Source organism: Phlebotomus papatasi, chromosome 1, assembly GCF_024763615.1.
Source record: "Phlebotomus papatasi isolate M1 chromosome 1, Ppap_2.1, whole genome shotgun sequence".
NCBI classification, from domain to species: domain Eukaryota; kingdom Metazoa; phylum Arthropoda; class Insecta; order Diptera; family Psychodidae; genus Phlebotomus; species Phlebotomus papatasi.
This window is the reverse complement of record NC_077222.1, coordinates 51535959-51557993: the sequence shown is the minus strand read 5'-3', so window position 1 is coordinate 51557993 and position 22035 is coordinate 51535959. Positions and strand designations below refer to the sequence as shown.

At 34.1% G+C, this 22035-nt stretch overlaps 2 protein-coding genes across 23 annotated transcripts in view; one reads left to right on the top strand and one right to left on the bottom strand.

Moving 5' to 3' along the window:
- LOC129805928 (protein lin-52 homolog) overlaps window positions 1–22035 on the top strand; it is a 149626-nt gene that overhangs the window by 37947 nt on the left and 89644 nt on the right. The gene's annotated exons all lie outside the window — the stretch shown is intronic.
- The window catches only part of LOC129805730 (peripheral plasma membrane protein CASK), a 518962-nt gene that overhangs the window by 442756 nt on the left and 54171 nt on the right, over window positions 1–22035 (bottom strand). For all 20 annotated transcript variants that reach the window (XM_055854005.1, XM_055853901.1, XM_055853971.1 and 17 more), the window contains exon 6: window positions 18272–18453. In XM_055854005.1, the coding sequence (XP_055709980.1) occupies window positions 18272–18453 (182 nt within the window). The remainder of the gene's footprint in view (window positions 1–18271; window positions 18454–22035) is intronic.

Sequence of the window (22035 nt, the reverse complement as noted above, 5' to 3'; positions counted from 1 at the left end):
AAAAAAAATACTAATCTCAACGGGATGGTGAGTACAAAAAGAAAATACAAGAAAAAACTCCACAAAGTATATTCTTTTAAAATTTAGCAACAGCTTTTAATATTTTACAACATATCAAAAACATATTCAACGAATTTGTGATGAAAGAAGGACAAAAAAAGAGATAATACAGGGAATTCACCTTCAAAGCTCTAATACTCATATATAATTTGAAATTTGTTATGCCTTTTTTCCTCCTCGCTCAGGACACATTTCGCTACAAATTCCCATGACATAGCCCATGAATGTGATTCTAAATATTTCAACATATATCTGTTTTTGCCCTTGTACAACACTCTCCTCACCCTCAGAACAAACCTCATCCATTTCATCCCCCATTTCTTCATTCACTTTTGCAAAAACAACCAAGTGTCACATAGTGTAATGGAAAAACATAAATCCAAGAGCTTTCTCTTCAATATTACCGGCAACATATACCTCAACTCCAATCCATGAGAAAACCAAGTGAAAAAAAATCCAACGTCACAGACCCCTCCAAATACATCCGATACAAATCTCCATTATATGCCAATTCCCAACATATACGTATGTATATAGCAAAAACTTTACGCAACAATAAAAATCAATCAAGGAAAAAAGTTAAAGCCTCTTTTGTCATCAAAAAAGCCTTTTTCTTTTACATTTTTTTTCTGTTCTGTCACCTTGTCTGCATTCCTAAATCATCCCATCAAAAAGAAACCCATCTCCCAATTCTCCCAATATAGTTACCACCTATTCTTCAGATTTTATACTTTCACACTTTGTCATAATACACTTACTATACATACAAGTGTATGTATATTTATAGAAAATCCGACAGGAATATGAATTTGTACATGGGGCTTGAAAGGAAAGAACCATTATTTATTAACTTTCTGTTCTGTGTCCGTTGGACGATAAAACGAGAGAAATTTTGTATAGGATTTCAATAAATAACCTCGTCAGACTTTTCTCCCTTTCATGCAAGTCCTGGACCAAACTCCCCAATACACAAAAGGACTGAAGAGCCACACAGATCCTCAGTGTCAATCTGAGTTGAAATTAAGGATCATAAATTTAAGATTTCTAAATTTTAATTCCAGGTTATCTAATTATCCATTCTATTAGGACCCGCAATACAGTCGCTGATCATATTTTAACCTCACGGCTGTAGTAAGACTAATTCCTTTCTTTGATTTATTTATTTTTTAATACCTCTCTTTGCTGTAGGTTCCCTCATCACTTATAGGATTATATTCCGAATATTCTTTGCTTTTTTTTAAAATAAATTTAATAATCTTGTTTACTCTCTCTCTCTCTCTCTCTCTCTCTCTCTGCCTTGATTTCAAGCTGTACTCAGTGGCAACAATACATAGGAGAGACTGGGGCAAAAAGTCACAAATCGAAAATTTTAAAATTCAATATCTTCCAAGATAAATAAGATAGCGGCTTAAAATTTTTTCCATAGATAGCCTTCATAGGTCTTCTTCAATGTCGTATGTTTGTTAGAATTTGAACAAGAAATTTAGAAAATAAAAAATTTCGAAATTTTTAGCCCTATTTTTGAAATATTTTCTGTGCTGAAGATATCAATTATTAGCTACTTATATTAAATTTGAAGCGCTGGTGAATATTTCCCAAATTATCTTGATATTCTTTGAATACGAATCCGCTATCTATTTTAGAATTTAACAAAGATTCTTTTCTTCAGAAATCCTTTTATTAAAAACTACCACTTGGGGTAAAAAGTAACAAAAGCTATGGAGCAAAAAGTAACAAAAACCGAAACAATTTCTGATGTCTCACGGTGAAAAGAAACGTCAATGCTATGTGTCGCCGCTTGTTGTTTGCATTGGTCAAATGATTTGCAGTCTTTTCAGTGTTTTTTGTAAAATAGCTTAAAATGCGCTTTTCTCGCTCAGATAGAGAAAACGGTATTTTACAAAGGTGTAGAAGAATAAATTTTCTATGAAAATATGTAATCTAAGTATTTTACTAAAATTTACGGAATCCTGTAATAAAGCGAATCAAAATGTGATAATATCTTATGCCTATTACTATTTGCCCCAGCATTTTTGAGAATGATCACAAAATTACCTTTTAGAAAACGGCTCGATAAATATATTTCCTTACAAAAAAGAAGAAAATGACTTTCAGTTGTAGAGCGGTAAATTTCCTATAAAACTGTGCTAATTAGAAATTTTGGAGGTGCTCGGGTAGCTTGTTAAAAATAAAATATCCGTTTTGTGACTTTTTGCTCCAGTCTCTCCTACCCTTTAACTCTTTCGCGTCCATAGGGTCATATATGACCCGGGGAAAAAAGTTTCTTTTTGGCTATTTACATTAATTGAAATCTAACTGGAGTCTTGAGAAAATGAGCCAAGAATCTTACATCCTTCTATTATGATGTCGTGCACGAACAGATAGATTTCAATTAATGTAAATACCCAAAAAAAACTTTTTTCCCCGAGTCATGACATTACCCTATGGACGCGAAAGAGTTAAGGGCCTGTTGTGTCTCCAATCCAACATTGTTTTCCTATTTCCTCTCCCATACAAAATTGTTATCGCATGCTTCTAAATTCGTATAAATTAATTAGCAATAGTTTTATAATCAGAAAATTACTCGATTGTATGAGTGGCATATACGAAACGAACTATGATCCAAAGTTTGTACCATTTACCTGGTAAGCCTGGTAATGGTAAGACGGCGGCAGACGCAACCAAGTTACAGATTGAAAATAAAGTATCTATCTATCTATCCATCTTTACAACAACTAAAATATTTTGAATAAAAAGTAATCAAATATACATTATTTAAGTCCAAATAAAAAAAACTTTAGCACACCGAACGTGGATATTTTAGTGGTTATATTGAAGATTTGAGGTTTTCTTTTTAATCATTTGGAAATTTAATTTTTCTTTTTTCTTTAATTATTATTTCAAGACAACCCACTTTTTTATAACATACAATATTGCAAAAAGCTACAAATGCACGAATTTAACACCATTTCTACTTTTTTTTAAAGTTTTATTTCAAAAGTATTACTCATACTCTTATTTTCGGTTAAATACTTACATTTGAACATATTTTCAGACTTAGGTTAGATTAGATTAGATTACAGTGGGGTCGATTCCTTGCGGAACCGCTAAATCCAGGCCTCCTTTTGGGCCCATTATGCATTCCCGATTAAATTAATCCCTGTTAAGGGCAAGATGGGTCAAGCCAGCCCGTTTTTCGGATAAACTCCACTAACAGGGTGGTTTTATATTTTCTGAATTACTTCACGTTGTTTTTACACACAATTCTGTATGTCTTTATAAAGTAGAAAATGAAAAAAGAATATTAGAAAAAAACTTCATAATTTTGATGATAAACTTGTTCTTTGTTTTAGCTAAATGTCAACCTTATACTATTCGAAAAACAATCCTAAAATTGTAATATTTTTCAGTATGTCAGATATTTCATAAAGCGAATAAATATTTTTTAGACAATTTATTTAAAGAAAAATCTTCTGGTTAACTGTCATTCGACAACAATTACTTAAATTGTGCACAGCACTACACAAAAATATCCCTCTTTTACTAATTAAATATTCTTAGAAAAAATATTGAAAACGCCAGTTTTACAATAAATAATGTTTTTTTTTTTTTTTTAAATTTAAACTTGCGGAAAATTCTTCAGAACAAAACTCTTAAAGTTATAAAACTTATGAAAACTCTTAAACTTATGAAAAACTAGAAAAAAAATCTTAAAACAACACCTAAATATTCAAGGTTTTGCAAAAAAAAGTACTTTAATGCTACAGCATTAAATCGATGTAATAACACCCAAAAGATAACCTAAAGCAGATGACGAGTACTATCATTAAACTAATGATAGAAATTAATTATCAGTTCTTAACTAGCTAAAATCGCTTGACACGTTTTAGGTATTTCAAGACCTTTCCAGTAATACCAAATCTGTCAAAATCTGTTGGAAAATACGCTATCTAGAACCTTTTAAACTTTTGACCTTGAAATACCGTTGTTAAGAATTGTTTACCAGTCAACAGTTTTTTTTTCATATGTTAGCGAAAAGTCTGTCTAGGTAATCTATAAAACATATTGAAAAATTTAAAAAAAAAATCACATTTATGTCATGCCATCAGCATTCCGCAAAGCTCTGACGCTTCTTCATATATTTTTTGCAAGCCCCTATAGGTATTAATTTCATGGCTATTGCAACGTCAGACCTGTTTAATTAATACCATTCTGAAATAATCCTCAATAGTCCTACTAATAAAAATAATAAAATTGATACAGAAACTTATAAAAATGAGGGGAACAGAGCGCCTCGGTTTAGTCTTTAATGGTTTTATGTTTCGTAATACGACCGTCAGTTCATTTAAATTGAACTTAACTTTACTCTATTTATTCTGAGAGAAAAAAATAGAAATTTCGCAAATTAAAATAAGCTTATCATGAAGTTTTTTTTTTCAATTATTATGTTGATATCACTAAAAGAAAAAAACCACTTACCAACTAAATATAATATAAATTATATCGAATAACAAAACACAGCTAAAACAGCAATTTAAACTTGTTTTTAAGCTCACTTCTTCATAGAATAGTTTGTGAAATAAACTTTTTCAATTATTTCAAGTATATAACAACAAAAATGCACTCAAATAGCAGACCATCTCACATTTTCCCAAACCCAATCGATACATTAACCTAGTAACGATATTCTCTGAAGAGTTTGTCGAGGTTTCAAGTGAAGTTATTCAATAGCTTTAGTACAAACAACTTAAAAGTTTCCCAACGTATACTCTTACAAAGTTTAAGAGAAATCAAATTGTGACTATAACCATACACAATTTCAAGATCGTTGGAATTCAATGTGAAATGCCATAGTTGTTCTAAAAGATAATGAATACCTTTGGTTGTTTCCAAAACCTACGGTCGTTTCCTGATTGTTCCTTTATACTACCATGTAAAGGATGTACGCTATATACGAATTACTATGGTTTATTGATTGAATCTTATCCTTTGGAAACCACCCAACTTGTTTTTGTATCAATTACACTATGTGATAGATTGCCACAAAACTTATCGTAATCTTGCAAAATGTAATTAATTCTGTAATTAATTTACTTGATATAGGGTCGGAGGAACGTATGTTCGATAGGGAACCCCTATCGACACTTTTGTCAAAATGTTGAAAATTATTTAATGTATCTAGTAAAATATAAGTAATATAACGTTTTTTCTGTAATATACCTTTTATTATAAACAGAGATGTTCAAATTTCATATCCCAAATGGTACAGAGTAGGGTGTCAATAGGTGCTGACACGAGTTCTTAAAGTGTCAATAGACGTTCCTTTCACCCTAATATCAATATCAATATCTTCACTGAAATAAAAAGCAAAATGTACCAGTCAAGATTTATATTACAGTGTTTTTTCCGTTTTTTTTTTCAGGAATAAAGTTCTTTATTCACCTATTGATTTTAATTTAGACTGAAGTTGCATTTATTCTAATGATTAGTATAAAACAAGAAAAAAAGCGTTTTTCATTTGAAAGAAAATAATGAGATTCTTCTTCCAGAAATACTCATCAGGAATCTTTCCAGGGTAAATATGATTCCGGAATAAGAATGAAATGCAAAATCTATATCATTAGAAGTAAATTGAAACTTGACAGACTGTTAAACACTGAGAAAAAAAGAGGGTGCGAATAACATTTTTTCCTCAAAAATTTAACACTTTTTAGGTGTAAATATATATAAACATTTTTTAATGTTAATTTTACACCATATCGAGGGTAAAATTAACATGAAAGAGGGTACATTTAACCCCTAATACACGTAAAAAGGGTAACATTTATACCGATTTTGGATCAATGCAGGGTAAAATAAAGAATTCCGGAATGTTATTTTAACTGTTTCGGATTTCTCTCAGTGAAGGAAAATTAAAATCACATTTCGTTTTTTGTTTTTTTTTTTTTAGAGTTTTTCATAAAAAACTGCAACAAACTTCACATAGGTAGGGGAAAGTGTCCATGCTTCGTACGATCTCAAGCTTCGTATTGACTTAAATTGGAAGACCAATGATATATTTGAGCAAATGAGTGGATAGAGCTCAGGATTATCCCAAGTTATTTCAATGACTTACAAATAACGTTTCTATGACCTAACAGGAACTAAAAAGTTAAATTTTGCTACTTGGGTAATTACAATATGGTCAAATTAAACAAAAGTCTCACTATTAAATACTTTCAGTGTAAAATACTCAGTATAACAACAAATCGCAAATCTGTCCAATAAAATCTTCAAATCTTCAAATCATATCTTTAACATTCATAAATCTTTATCTAGAATTTTTGCATTTACTTAATCATGGCTAGATAAATCTCCTTCACACAATCTGATGTTGGCATGTTATTGCCACTCAAAATCTCACTTTGCAATCTCATCATCTTCTTTAGACTGTCTACAACCTTCCCCCATTGTCCCAGCGTAAAGAATTTACCCGGAAAAGATGTCAGGAGAGTTTTCCATGATCAATTTATTTCCATCTCAAGATGTGTATAATTTACCAAATTGATGACCTATTTCCTATTAATTTGTTATATTCAAGTGAAAGAATGATGGGATAGCATGTATAAAGTAATAGTTTTGGTCATTTAAAGACGAAAACAAGGAAAATATGAGTTGGGAAGATAGGAAAATAGAACCAAATTCCACTAAAGAGGAAATTCCATCCAATTAATTGAATTTCAATCGCACGAAAGTTAGAGGAAAATTTAATCCTCAAACTAAATTTGAAACTTGGACGTACTGAAATTGAGATAGAAATTTTAGTGTATACTCCTCTCTGATGAGTATTCCCATTTGGTAATTGTGTAATTAAACCTTATCATTTTTTTCTTTTCGAGAAGTCAATGGGAAATTTGAAAATTGAATTTAATCTATAATATATAGATTTTCCAGTTTCTATGCATTTCTATCTAATTGAGACATTTCTTATAATTTTTATTTATCATTTCTTAGTTTCTACTATTACCCCCATACTCCGAAAACTTATTTGTTTGTTCAAATGAAGAAGTTATAACAATGTCTACAACTAAAATCTCCCACAAATAATCAATTTACATTTAATAGAAGCACATTCCCTTGTAGTTTGTGTACATAACCGTGTAATATGTCCTTTTCCACTATACTAGGTGAGAGAAAAAAAAGTACAAAATCCCTCAACACAGGAACAAAAGGGCATGACTAAAATGAACAACGTTTCAATTAAATTTTAATTGGATTCTGTTGACAAGTCCATTATTTATGTTGTCATGACCGAAGCACAAGTACTAAACTATACAACCTCTAAATAGAAACAAATTAAGCATGACATAAATATTTAATTAGTATTGCATAAAAAAAAAAAAGATCAAACCGCAGAATATGTTCCATAAGTGCAATTCATTCCATTTATTGTTTTTTTTATTCCCCTAATATTTTGCCAATCGCCAAATTTAATTCAATATCAATCAAATTCTCGATACACGTATAATTAATCACGAGAAACATCCCAAACCGATGGGTAATGTATTGCATTTCCAAATTTTCATGGTAAGAATGAAAATATAAAGAGTTTGTCTGGTGCAAAACGACACGTAGGTTCCATAATATACCCTAAATAGGATGGTAAAGCGTCCCATGGTTTGCGAAATACTCGAACTCGTGATACTCGAAACACTGAAAAAACCCCTTAAAATAACTTTACTAAGAAAAAAAAGGCTGCGATTAACTTTTTTTCGTCATTATTTTAACACTTTTTGGGTGTAAAAATATATCAACATGAAAGAAGGGTAACTTTAACCCATAATACACCAAAAAAAGGGTAATATTTACACCGTTTTCGGATCAATACTGCAGGGTAAAATTAACATTTCCGGAATGTTATTTTAACTTTTTCGGATTTATCTCAGTGTTGGGATGAATACAATTGATTTACGAAAAAATAATTACTTAACTGTTCATAAACGGTTTATAACCGATTGGAATTGATTCAGGCTTGTTGGGGATTCCAAAACTTCTCCAACGAGCCCAAAAATGATAACCATTCGGTTGAGAAACACCCTTTCTGAAGCCTTTTTAACCGCTGACCTTGAAAATCCGTTATTAGGAATGATTTAACGACATTTTCGTATAAGGCCGAAATCGGTAATTCTTCAGTTTTTCAGACTCCCATAGTGTTAACGATACACTACTAGAATTAGGAGTACCAATACTTACTGACTAATGCTGATACTACTAAATTAATTACACAACATGTTCAACACTAACCCTTTAACGACGAGACACTTTTTACGGACTGAAAATCAACAATAAAAATTAAACTGAGAAACATAATCAAGTCTTACATCTAACCTTGGAAAGTCCAACAGAGTCTGGTTCGGTGTATTTTGTGGGATTCTACACTGAGAGAAATCCGAAAAAGTTAAAATAACATTCCGGAAATGTTAATTTTACCCTGCAGTATTGAACCGAAATAGGTGTAAATATTATGCTTTTTAGGTGTATTAGGGGTTAAAGTTACCTATTTTCACGTTAATTTTACCCTTAAAAAGGTGTAAAATTAACATTAAAAATGTTGATATATTTTTACACCTAAAAAGTGTCAAAGTTATGAGGAAAAAAAGTTAATCACACCCTCGTTTTTTTTTCTCAGTGTATGAACGATGGGGACAAAAATAGCCTAAAAATTTACGTAATTTTTCTGACAATACCAATGAATAATATTTTTCGCTTTGATGAAAAATATTACGTATGAGTATTGTAGTTTTTATTGCCAAAAGGGTTTTGCTTTAAAAAAAAAAAATTGGAAGTATGAAAAATAAATAAAATCAATTATGAATTTAAGAATTTAAAAATTCGCCATTTTTGAGCTTAAATATTTATTACATATCAAATAGTCTAGCTATGCAATGCAAATCTAGCTATGCAATGCTTTTGCAATGCTATGCTTGCAAAAAATATTCTAGATTCCTTCAACCTTCTACTTTGCAATTACGTACAAACATAAGAAAAAAATGATTTTAGGTAACCAGGAAAGATTATTTTCTCTATGGGACACCGGTGTTCCAATCGTCCTTAAAGGGTTAAAACAAACCCAGCGAGCACAGTTAGCAGAATAAAATAGGATTTTCAGCATTTTTTTGCTGAATCGGTCTGCTGGCCAATCAGCAGCTCTCGAACAAAAACTGCTAAGCAAATACATAAAAATGGCACTGTTTAGCGCTCGCAGTGGATGATGGCAGAACTAAATACTGCCGGTAGATGGCGCCAGGAAGCATTTAGCAGCAAATTTTCTCTTTCATTTTTTTTCTTTTTCTCTCAAAATGTCAAAATGGACTTGGAATTTCCCCTGAAATTATTTATCAACTTGGGGGATATTATAATCACGATTTTTATTACTTATATTATTATAGGAATTGTGCTGTGGTATGCTGTCTATAGAGAATGGTCTAATAGGTGTATTAAACATACTCCCGACCAAAACTGTTGCATTTTTTAGTAAATTGCGTCATTATTTTCCCGAGAAAAAAAAATATTTTTTTCTGAGCAAACATTCAGTCGAGGGTTATAAAATTATTCATTATTTATGAAAAATATGTTTTTTCTTTTGCAAAAAGCATATTTTCCTCAATTTTCGCAATTAAATATTGGCATCTTTCCTGGAACAGCCATTGATGTATTATGCTCACAGTCGGTCACAACTATTGTAATTGATCTTGAAACAGGATTTTTCTACTTTTTTAACTTTTTTATGGTAAATAAAGTTGCAGATGCATTTAAAAAAATCCATTTAAAAGTTGTGACTCCCCCACTTAACTCTTTCGCCTCTTTTGGGACTCTGAGTACACAAAGCAGCATATGAATACTTTGTGGAAAACAATGTTTTTTTTTTTAATTATTCAGAACTGATAAAAATCCTATTCTTATAAAATGATTACAAACTATAAGGATGTCTAAATGTAAAATATTTTTTTGTAGGACCTCAATTAATTTCTGAGGAAAGATATTTTTGATTTAAAAAAAAAGTGAAATTGGCTTACAGTATATGCTGCGGTCCGGAAAGAGTTAATGAGTTCAATAATGCCTTTTAAAAATACTAAAAAAAAATTTCTATGGATACTACAAAATAAAATATAATTGTTTTATCACAATTTAAGTTGAAAAATTTACATAAAAGCGTTTTTGTTTGCTGCGGCAAATGCGGAAAATATATTTTTTTATGTTATAAAATGTTTTATATTTTACAAGTGAAATAAATGTATGATCCGTGCACGATGCATATGCATAATGTATATGCTGCACTTTTCTATTTATAAATTTTCGATTATAAATTTTCTAAAGCGCATTTTTACGCAAAAAACTACTTTTATTATCGTGGTAAAATAACAAACCAACAATTATCGTTTTTTTAATACTGTACGTATTCTTTTTTAAATGAAAAATTTATTCAATTTGATGATTCATTTTTTAAATTAAAATGATATGCATTTATATTTTTTAGAAGAGAGTTTTTAAATACCTTTAAAGTCAGGAAAATATACTAATTTGTTGGAAATCATTTCAAATAATTTTGAGTAGACTGTGTATACCATTAAATAAAAATTATAGAGGCTCTAAATTCTATATGTTCTTGATCTTCTTGGTATTTCCATGAGGTTCCGAAGTTTTTTCAATATTTCTCGAATTTAGAATTCATTAAATATCAAAATATCTTGAGAATTCCCAAGAATTTCTTGGGTTATTAATTTTCTAAAATCACAGCGGACAAGAATTCTTGGCAATGCAATTTTAATTTAGGTGTAGTATATTTTTTTATAAATGAATTCACAATATTTTTTGATAAAATTAGACAAAAAAAATTAAATTTATTGGTCGGAAAAGGTTTAAGAATACATATTATTCAAAATATATTATAAATATGATTTTTTAAAATTTTTGTGAATTTTGAATTTTTTGCTTTATTTTTTAATGTCAAATGTGGTTATTGTAAGAATCATAAAATTGTAATAATGGAAAAGGTTAACCTTAGCTTCTACTCAACTCAGCAAAGACAAAAACCAAGTGCATTAAAGTCTCTCACTCGATTGGGGAAAAACAATAACTTTGACTAATTGCCACTGCGATCGCTAGTGTAACTTCGAGGTCAGCAGAGCTCAGCTGAAAAAATATATGTTTTCAGCTGATTTGAAAAAACTTAGCATTTGGTGCTCGCTGGGAAGTTCCGAATTTTTAAAATTCAAAAAAGTCGTTATGGAAATTCATTCCGATAACCCGTTGCCTCTAGTTAGTTCTTTATCTCTCTTCTATGATAGATCCCTGGTACATTTAGTTTTTTTTTTTAATTTTTAGTTAAAATTGTTTATAATTAATTGCCCAATTCTTTCAAATTCTTGTAGTGTATCAGCTCTCTCACCCCCTATTCATTTTCCTGTTCTGTATCCGTCTTTCAATAACGTAATGCAGAGATCTAAATTGTATTCAGCGAGTAAGCGTCGTAAGATAAAGATAATTTCCTTACTTTGTGAGCTCTTTATGTATATTCAATGTAAACTTATGCCAATAAATTCTCCTCTCTAGCCACTGGGAAGGCCCTTGACACACTTACGACTTAAGCCGAGAGACGGTTTAGTTGAAAATAATAGAAAGGGACAGATAATCCTAACCGGCTTATGTAGGTGAGATTCTTAACGTGAGCTAACTCGGAGTGTATGCAAATTCGATTTGGAGCTGAAGTTGGGGGACGCCATTCAGTTATCTTGAATCAAATTCGTGAAATTATACAAATTTTGTATTTAAACCAAAATATCAAGGATTTGGATGAACTGACAGAAAAGTGTTATATGGGTGAAATGTAGACCAGAATGTTCTCTATAATTTTCCTATAGAACATGATCTCATCGATTACTCAGAAGCCAAGATAAGCGAGGTTTTTTGTTTCTTAACTCGTTTTTTCATCCAGAGTGCCCCAAGTAGTCATTTGTTGAACTTCAACTATATCAAAGAATTGTTGTATTTTGCGGGACTTTCCATTTAAACCCCTATTTTAAGTGTCTTGGTGGAGTAGAGGCAGTCAAATTGGCATCTGAGTGATTTCAAAGCGTTATTATGGGAAAAATCAATTTTTTCACACTTAAACGGAAAAATCGGAGTGATAGCGTAGTCTGAGTGGAAAATGATGTATGGACGAAATGTAGAGACAAATGTGCTCTACAATTATGTTGAAGTAATCATCAAAATCGGTTCAGCGACAGTCGAGATAATTGAGGTTATGTGATATTGAAATTGGTTTTTCGACTGTGGCGCCCCTGGTGTTGGTCCCACGAAGTTCAAATATTCTAGAAAGTTGTAGCATTTGGTGAGATCTTTCGTTTAAGCCCTCATTCATCAAAATCGGACACATAGAACCGGAGATATGATTTTTTGAATTTCGTGAACTTTGACCCCTCATATCTCCGGTTCTATTGAAACCACAGCGCGCATACGCACCATTTTGGAAACGTCCTAGACTGGACTACAACATACTAAAATTTCATTAACTTGCACAATGCCGTTTTTGAGAAAAGTGACTTTGAATTTCGATGAATTTTGACGCTATCACAGCGCCACCCGTGGTGACTTTTTGAACTTCCATATGAAAGTGCTCATCGAGACGAAACCAAAAAGGTAAAATTTAGGTCGCTATGTTAATTAGAACCGGAGATAGAGGCCGGTCAATGTTCGAACTTTGACCCCTTATAGCTCGGGTCAGAGGTTTTAAATCGACTTAAGGTTTTTTTTGTTTGATAGGTATAATCAACGGCTACAACATACTAAATTTTCAGCCCGATGCACAATGGAATTTTTGAGTTATTTAACTTTTAAGATTTAAAAATTTTCTTTTCAAAAAAAGCGCCCCTAGCGGTGGTTTTATGAACTTGCGATGTTAGAAGGGGAAGTGGCATTTCACGAGAGCTTTCCAAAAAGCCCTCACTTTTTAAATTCTGACAATTAGAACCGGAATTATGGCCATTTTAAGAAATTTTTTTTGGACCCTTATAGCTCGGGTCAGGGGGGTCGGGGGACCTTAAGTTTGGTATTGATGGAAAGCCCTAAGGCCCAGCTATAACATACTAAAATTTGAGTCCGCTGAATGCCATAGGGGCGGAGCTATTGAGAAAACAAAAAAAGGGGGGTCTTCAAAATGGCGGAAGGAGGGGTGGGGGGTGGGGGGTCAATGCACCAAGTTGCAATTTTCACCCGATATATAACCTTTGCCGAAAACCGCAAGTCGATATCTTTTTTAGTTTAGGAGCTATTAAGCTCCAAAGAGCGGCCGGCCGGCCGGCCGGCCGGCCGGGAACGTAACTTAGCCACATATATATTCGGAATCAGGAAGTGGCGAAACACATTTTGGCCAAATTTGAGGTCGATCGGACGACATGAAATTTTGTTAGGATTATAGTAGGTGAAATTGTTAAGAATCTCACCTAATATTATTTAACAATTATTTACAATATAATTACACTAAGCCGTCTCTCGGCTAATCCTCAGGTCTGTCAAGGCCCGAAGGCTTGCAGTACGCCGAAAGCTACTCAAAAGGTTTTTTCTCTGAGCTGAAAATTGTCCTCCGCTGACGCTTCCGGAAGGGACACTCATGTCTTGCCTACATATTAAAAGAAATCGGCAAAACAGTTTCCATAATAAACCAGAATATACATTATTTTCGTGGAGAAGTTTTCGTAGAGTTCAAGGCAAAAAAAAGAAACACGAGTTATAACACCAGTTAATATCGACTTATGGGACGAATGGGGGGGGGGGTTCATTGAAGTTAAGTAGTCGATATCTCTGACCGTTTTAATTCTAGGATGGGAACGACCCTACAAAAAATAAAAAAAGGAAAATTCTCTAATTCAGTTGATTATTCTGACTATCTCTCTCACTTGAAATATTTCGTTGAAGCTATATTTTAGAAAACCACAAAAAATTATTTTATTAGAGATAAGCAGGTATCAACTTGAGTCCTTAAAAACTGTTTAAGTTGCTATCGTTCATGAAGGAACTAAACATAAATTTTGACAATATTATGACGTAATAGACGTTTTATAGATATCGAAAAATCGACAAAATAAAAATTAATAAGGTTTTCAAGGAGTTCCGGCTTAAGAGAAAACGGACTAAAAGCATTTGATATAAATTGTCTAATATTGGGAGTTACTTTATAAAAATCATTCTAAAAATTACCCTAAGTGTCCCAAATTGTAAATAGTTCCAAATTACCACATTTGACCCTATATGCAAATATTTTTCACGGGGTAAATTTGAAATACACTTCTCATGAACCGTTAGCGCTGAAAATATGTAGAAAAATTGAAGCCGAAAAAAATTTCCATACATCACGGCATTTCCATAACTTATCTGCAAGAAATCTCTTGCAGGTATGCAATTTTACTCTGTCACTGGAGTGGATTCGTGAGCTTTTATCAGTCCCGAAAAATACCTTCAAGGCGGGACTCCCAGTATTCAAAATTTTAAATACATACCCCCAGCCATAAGTTAACATTTGATAAAACAAATTTAAAATTGTTCTGACTTTCCTTTTAAGAATAAATTTAAGGTAATTTCATTTAAAATTTACTTTTTTTCAAAAGAAATTGATTGTGCTATTGTGGGAAGCAATGTCAAAATTCCGCCTAATGACATTTTTTTTTACAAAAATTGCTCGTGTCGAGGTGTAGTGTTTTACTGTACAAAGAAAAAAATATAAACAAAGATTTTCCCCCCAAAGAAAATTTGTGTAATTTTCTATGCGTTCGAGGAATAAAACATTCAACAAATAGTATATAAAATGTATGATTCATTTGCGAAGGAAATCTGAGAAAAAAAAGGTGCATAAATGTTCCTGACATTTCTCATTATATACAGAATGTGTGACAGAAAAAGTTCCATGAAAGAAAAAATCAACATGTTGTATAATTGTTCAAAAAGTAATTTTCTTAATTTTGTTTCTCCTCTCTTTCCATCAATCTTGCATTTTTTTCTCCTTTTTCAGTCCCAATTTCATTTTTTACACTTTTTTACTATAATATATTTCTCGCCACCAAAGCACGAAACCACATAACGTTGAAATGTTGAAAATGTGAAATATAAAGTAGAACATTTTGACTTTTACATGATTTGGTTTATGCCGGTATGAGAGAACGAAATTTAGTGAGTTATTGCAATTTTACAAATCAATAGGTTTTCCATTTTTCTTCCACATTTCTTTCATTTTCCCGACTTTCTGTTTGAGAGCAGTGTGTAAATGATCAACTTACCAAATGATATTTGCTCAATAATACTCAGCATTCTCTATTGTTGACCATTGCTACGATATTGCCCTCAAAACATTGTATTTCATTTCAATCAATGCCAAACAGAATAAATAATCGACGTATGTTTCATCAGTATAAAAAATATGTAGTTTCATTCTCTAGATATTTATTAATTATGCGATACTTATGTTGACTTTCCTCTGTATTCTATTATATAATTTCAAAATGAATTTGCAATATAGAACAAAAATTAATTTTTATCATTCAGTTTTACAATCATTGAAAAATTGCTCTATTATTTGCACAGTAAACACCCCCTCGACAAGGATAAAACTCCATAAAAAGAATTTGGTGGCAAAGAGTCTCAGATTTGCGACATGCTCGAATATGTAACTTACAAGGGGAGGAACCCAACTGTCTCCCGCGGATCGGGACAAAACTTGGCATGTAAGTAGGGTCCATATAGAAAGTTAACCAGCCACTGGCTTTTTACTGTGCGGCCATTAGAAGTAGTCATTGTGACCATTCATAGTCATGAATTTCTTATATATGAAAGATTCTTTTAACATTTGTTGCTATTTTTCTTTGACCTGAAAATGCGTTTTAATGATGTTAAAGCTTGGTTTGTGAGTTACTGATGAACGTCAGAACTCTTTCTAGCTAGACCAACCAGACCAACATCTCACATTCCTTGACAAACTTGGGAGCCTAAACTTATTCAGTAATAGTCGAAACACAGAAATGACCTTTGGTATCTTCCCCTTTACTTTCTCGACACTGACATTTCGGAGGGGTTTTCCCCCTTCCTCAGGTATAGAAATGATTGGGATAGAACCTGCCACAAAAGATTTTGTCACACTCAGTGCTTTTAGGCCTCTTCTCACTGGACACTTTTCTCATTGGATTCTCAACAAGAGTCTTCACTGAGAAAAAAACGGGGGTGCGATTAACTTTATTTCCTCATAAATTTAACACTTTTTAGGTGTAAAAATATATCAACATTTTTTAATGTTAATTTTACACCTTTCTGAGGGTAAAATTAACATGAAATTGGGTAACTTTAACCTCAAATACACCTAAAAGGCATAATATTTACACCGATTTCGGATCAATACTGCAGGATAAAATAAACATTTCCGGAATGTTATTTTAATTTTTTTCAGATTTCTCTCAGTGTTTGTTTGGGATTTGGTCCTTCTAGAGAGAGTTGGGTGCAGGGCTAAAGCCCTCCCCGTAAAAACAAGATTGCCACGAAAACTCGCATGGAGCTACCGATAGAATTGACTTTACGACAGCGACCTATGCTATGCTTTGGAAAGAGCAGACGGAGAGCCGCCAGGACTGGAGGAGATTAGTGCGAGGGGCCCGGCCCGGCCCATTAAAGTCACGTTGCAGCCACCTAAGTCCTAAGTAAATAAGTAAATCAATTCGGCTTGTGTGGCATTTGGTAAAAAATCTCGAAACTTAGATATCATTTTCTGTACAAATTTGCAAAGGTTCCCCCTATTGATGGAAATGCGTATCGTTACCGGTTCATGATCAAATAGGACCGATTAAGACCCAGGTTAAATATAATAGGATTTTTAAAGCATTTTAAATTAATCCAAACTTGTTCTAATTAATTGCGCAGAGCTGTCAATCCTTTAACTTTAAAAAACTTATATTATTGGGTATGATTCAAAGTCATTATCGTACTTGGTCGAAAATTCGAACTACGTAAGTACTAAAACACATTTGAATGTGTCTAGTACTTTAATTGTTACTGTTTTTTTAGTTAGATCTAACGGATTTAACTGACAAAATTGTAGTGTTCACAGTCGAAATTTGAAAATTTCCCTTATCGTTTTCAAAAGGTAATAAAAGATAATTCAATTTTGTACTTCGAATTTTGAATTGTCTCGAATGTTGTCAGTGGATATTTTTTACTTTATTGTATTTGAAATCAAAGCAAACAGGTTCATAATATTATTATCCCATTATAGTAACATTTATATCATAACCTTGCGCGAATATTTAATTTACAAAACCGAAATTAAGTTTCAATTTTTATCAACGACTTTTTTTGTAAAGAGATATTCACCTTATAGCAAAAACACTTTTAAGAAACAGAAATCTCTCACTGTATTATTCGATATTCACTACTTTTATTTCAATATTTAAAAACTTTTAAAGTTCTTGGATATTTTTAGTAAAAAGTAAATTATTCTGTGACAATTTTATTCGAAAAAACATCTTTAAATAAAAAAATTTCCACCTAAAAATCAGACAAAATGTTTATATGGCATTGGGTAAAGTAATCTGCTTGGTATTCTTTTCGCAGTACAGTTTAAAAAAAATAAAATCAATTAGTATTTCATAACCCATTCATAATAAAAATAACCAATTTTAAATAAATTAGATATTCTCTCTTTTCTATTTTGAGTAATAAAATTATAAGTTCAGGCAAACTCTCAAATTGTGGTGATTTGACAAATAAAAATTGGAAATTTGAATTTTCCCTCAAGGCCCAATTCAAAGCAATAAAAAATTCATATATTTTTTTTATACTAAAAATGCAATTCACAGAAAAACACACAGTCCACAGTGAAAACAAAAATAGCTCAAACAGCGGGGTTAACAAGGTTTTCTATGAAGTGAAATGAAATGTAAAATTAAAATTATATGAAATGTTTGACTTTGTTGACAGAGTGAAAGAGACATAGTGATCAAAGTGAAAGATGAAAGTGCATTAGGGAATTTTGGGACAGGTTTACACATAATCTTGATTTGTTGATATATGGTGCATTTAACAAACAAATGAGGACGCTTTGTCAACTACTTCAAACCTCATACAGATTGATTATAATGTTATATATTATAATTTCGTTACAATCAAATGACAATTTGAATATAATGAAATTACTTACCGCGAGTTTCAACAAATTCCCTCCCATTGGGCAATTGTACGGCCGTCCCGAAACCACCCAATTTCACTGGTGCTGAATTGTCTATAGTGGCCAGGAGAGCACATGCCGGTCTCACGTCGCGATGTAGAATGTCATTCTCATGACAATAGCGCAATGCCTCCAGGATTTGTCTCATGTAGTGACTATATAACAAAGTAAAATTCATTTCACTCACAGTTCATTGAAAAAATTCCTTTGTATAGCTAATAACTATAGTACGGTAAAACACATTAACATGGAACTTCCAATAATACACACAAGGATTTTCTTTTGCAGTTACATTTCAACGCCACGCTAGAAAAATAATATTGAAAATTGATTTTCGCTGAAAATCCTATGAGATTGCATAGGATTTCTATAGTTATAGAAGACCTTAGACCTTAGTTCTTTTACAGAAATGAAACTATAATTGCTTTTGTAGTGTTTCTTTGTGGAAATTTGTAGCCATTTTTTTTACATCGCACGATATTCCAAAGGAGAACAACTTCAAATATGACTGGAATATGCAGATTGAGAAGAAACTTATTTACCGTTTTGCTCAAGTTATTGTATAAGTACTGACGTGAGAAATGGTAATGGAAGTAGGAAGATGAAAACTTCCTCCGGTTGCGTCAGGGTTGTTTATCCTTTCAGGACAAGAAAAACACGTAGATCTTTGCCAAAGCTTTCGACGCTAACAACGCGCCTTCCTCAGTGGTGAAAATCGTGAACAATGTCTCTGAAAATTGTCGTATTTTAACTCCTCCGCTCCTAATGAGGAAACACCAGGGAAACACAGGATTTAGCCGGGATAGCACCTCTCCGGACGGCTTGTGATCAATGTCCGGAGAGGTGCTATCCCGGCTAAATCCTGTGTTTCCCTGGTGTTTCCTCATTAGGAGCGGAGGAGTTAAAATACGACAATTTTCAGAGACATTGTTCACGATTTTCACCACTGAGGAAGGCGCGTTGTTAGCGTCGAAAGCTTTGGCAAACATCTACATGTTTTTCTTGTCCTGAAAGGATAAACAACCCTGACGCAACCGGAGGAAGTTTTGCTCAAGAGGTTGGTCACCTACGCTAAGACGACGGTGGACACTAAAAACCGCATAGTTTTTCTTCACAACGAAATTGTACTTTTACAGCATTGCTGATGTACAAATTTATTTAAAACATAATAGGGTGATTGCGCTACATTATGCAACAAACGCGTTAGTAGCTATCACCTGGGGCTTTCGTTGTGCTGTAAAGGCTTGCACCCGCCGTAGAGGATAAGCTGATCAGAGAGCAAGCTGGATGCCGCTCTGGGAAATCCAGCTCTGGTCAAATACTGAACCTCACTCAATACATTGAGAACGGGTGTGAGGTAGGCAAAATCGCAGGTGTTGCCTTCGTCGACCTCTCGGCAGCCTTTGACACAGTAAACCACAGAATTCTCCTTTCCAAGATCTACAATCTTACAAATGACTACGGCCTCGCAAGGATGATTGGGGTTCTCTTAGAGAATCGCAGATTCTTTGTTGAGTTCCATGGTCAGAAAAGCAGATGAAGATTGCAAAAGAATGGCCTACCGCAAGATAGTGTCTTGGCTCCAATCTTGTTTAATATCTACACAAATGATCAGCCACTGCCGTCTCCATCCAAGGCCTTCTTGTACGCGGATTAGGGCTGTTAGGGCAAACACGTTTCAAAACTTGGAGTCTCAGTTTGAGATTTGCCTTGTGGAATTCTCCGAATTCTACATGGAGAACCAACTAAAGCCAAATCCCTCTAAAACAGAGGTAAGTTGTTTCCATCTGCGTCAGAAGTGGGGCACAACTCGCTTGAATGTAAATGAGAAGGAGATTTTCTTAAGCACAATTTCACGCCCAAGTATCTTGGTGTCACCCTTGATAGAACTCTCACATACAAGACCCACTGCAGTAATGTTAAAAACTAGGTGAAAACAAGAAATAACTTACTACGAAAACATGTCAACGCTCAGTGGAGAGCTCAGCCGAAACTGATGCGTACGTTTGCGCTTACGCTATCACTTTCTGTAGCAGAGTACGCAGCTGAAGTATTAGAGAGGTCTACGCACGCCGAACATGTAGACATTGCTTTTAACGACACCGCCCGTATAGTAACAGGGTGCCTAAAGGGCACGCCAGTGAACAAACTCTATCCCTTAGCAGGAATTGCTCCACCACGGGTGAGGAGAAAAATCATCTCCAGTAGAGAGATGTCCAAGGTTCTCTCTGAACCAAGGCATCTTCTCTATGGTCACAAAAAACCAAGAGCAAGGCTGAACTCTCGCAAGAGCTTTTGCCAGTCTGTCAAATCACTTGACAAAACTCCGGAGGAGGCCAGACTTAATCTGTGAAAGGAAGTCTTTCCCAGATTTTGTCGAACTAAGAGAGGGCCTTCCTCCTGGTGGTAACCAAAACTGGACGACGTGGAAATCTCTCAATCGTTTGAGGAGCGGCGTAGCGCGATTGAAAGACAACAGGCGGCGATGGGGCTTCTCGGAATGTGACGTCACTTGTGACTGTGGGGTGGTTCAAACTACCCCACACTTGTATGTTTGTACTTTGTCTCCTGCTTCTTGCGAGGTAGGGGACTTGATGTCGGCAACCCCGCATGCCATTGACGTAGCCCGTTATTGGGCAAGACATGTGTGAATTTTATGCCTCGACACGATTAATAATAACCTGGGGCTTTGCTCACGCTAACGAGGGGGGTTAGCGAACGGCCCAGGCAAGACTAGTAAGACCTACTAGGAATATCTACGAATAAGCAATTCTTAATTCTTGGCTTCTCAAGCAGAAGGATCCAGCGCCACAATAGGATCCGTGATATCATCACGGATTAAGTGGCGCGAAAGGTCCCAGGGACAACGCTCTTTAAAGAGCAAACCGTCACTCTCGCGACTCTCCCCAATGGAACCTGTCTCCAACCTGACCTGATGGTCAAGAACCGGAAAGGAGTCTTCGTGATCGATGTAACAGTCTGCCACAAAGGATGGGGACGGACTTGCTAGGGGAGACGAAGATAAGGTCACCAAGGTCACGGGCCTGCTACCCACCGTCCTCGAGGCGTACGGAGCAACCTCCAAAACGATAGTGCCCAATTTAGTGGGCACCAGGGGATCAATCCCCCAAGGGATGATGGCGGCCTAAAGCGCCTGGGTGTTTACACCCGGAAGCTCGAAACCACTGTCTCCATGATCGCCCTCCGTTGCTTCATTGAGTTGTATTACTGATTTATGGAGTACGGAGGACGATCGAGGCCGAGGGAGGCCTGACCTCGGCCCCTTGTTGTGTCCTATACCTAGTTATGTCTTTGCCGTGTCTTTCGGCGGGCAATTTTAACTTAATTTTAACTTAGGTACAAGGTTTAGGGATGGGGGCTGTGGTTTGGTAGGGGATCTCAGAGAATGAGGACTGGCGAAGAGAAGGAACTGCAATACAGTACCAGGAAACAGCCGCCCTCATACAAACAAATAGAACCTACCTCGGCCCAAGAAAGTAAAATCCAAAGTACAACTTTGCAAGAAATACTTATGGTCTTCGAACTTTACGTCAAGAACAGGCTTTTACCCCTACCGGGACTCAGCTGCTCTTGGTAGGAGCCTTGATCCTTCCACATTTCACGGATGGGGCGTAAGTTTCTTTTTGGCACTGAGAAAACTTCTTTAAATATAATAAATATAGCATTTAACTCTCTTATAAGGATATGTATTTGATCTTGGGGGCTTCGATCATGTC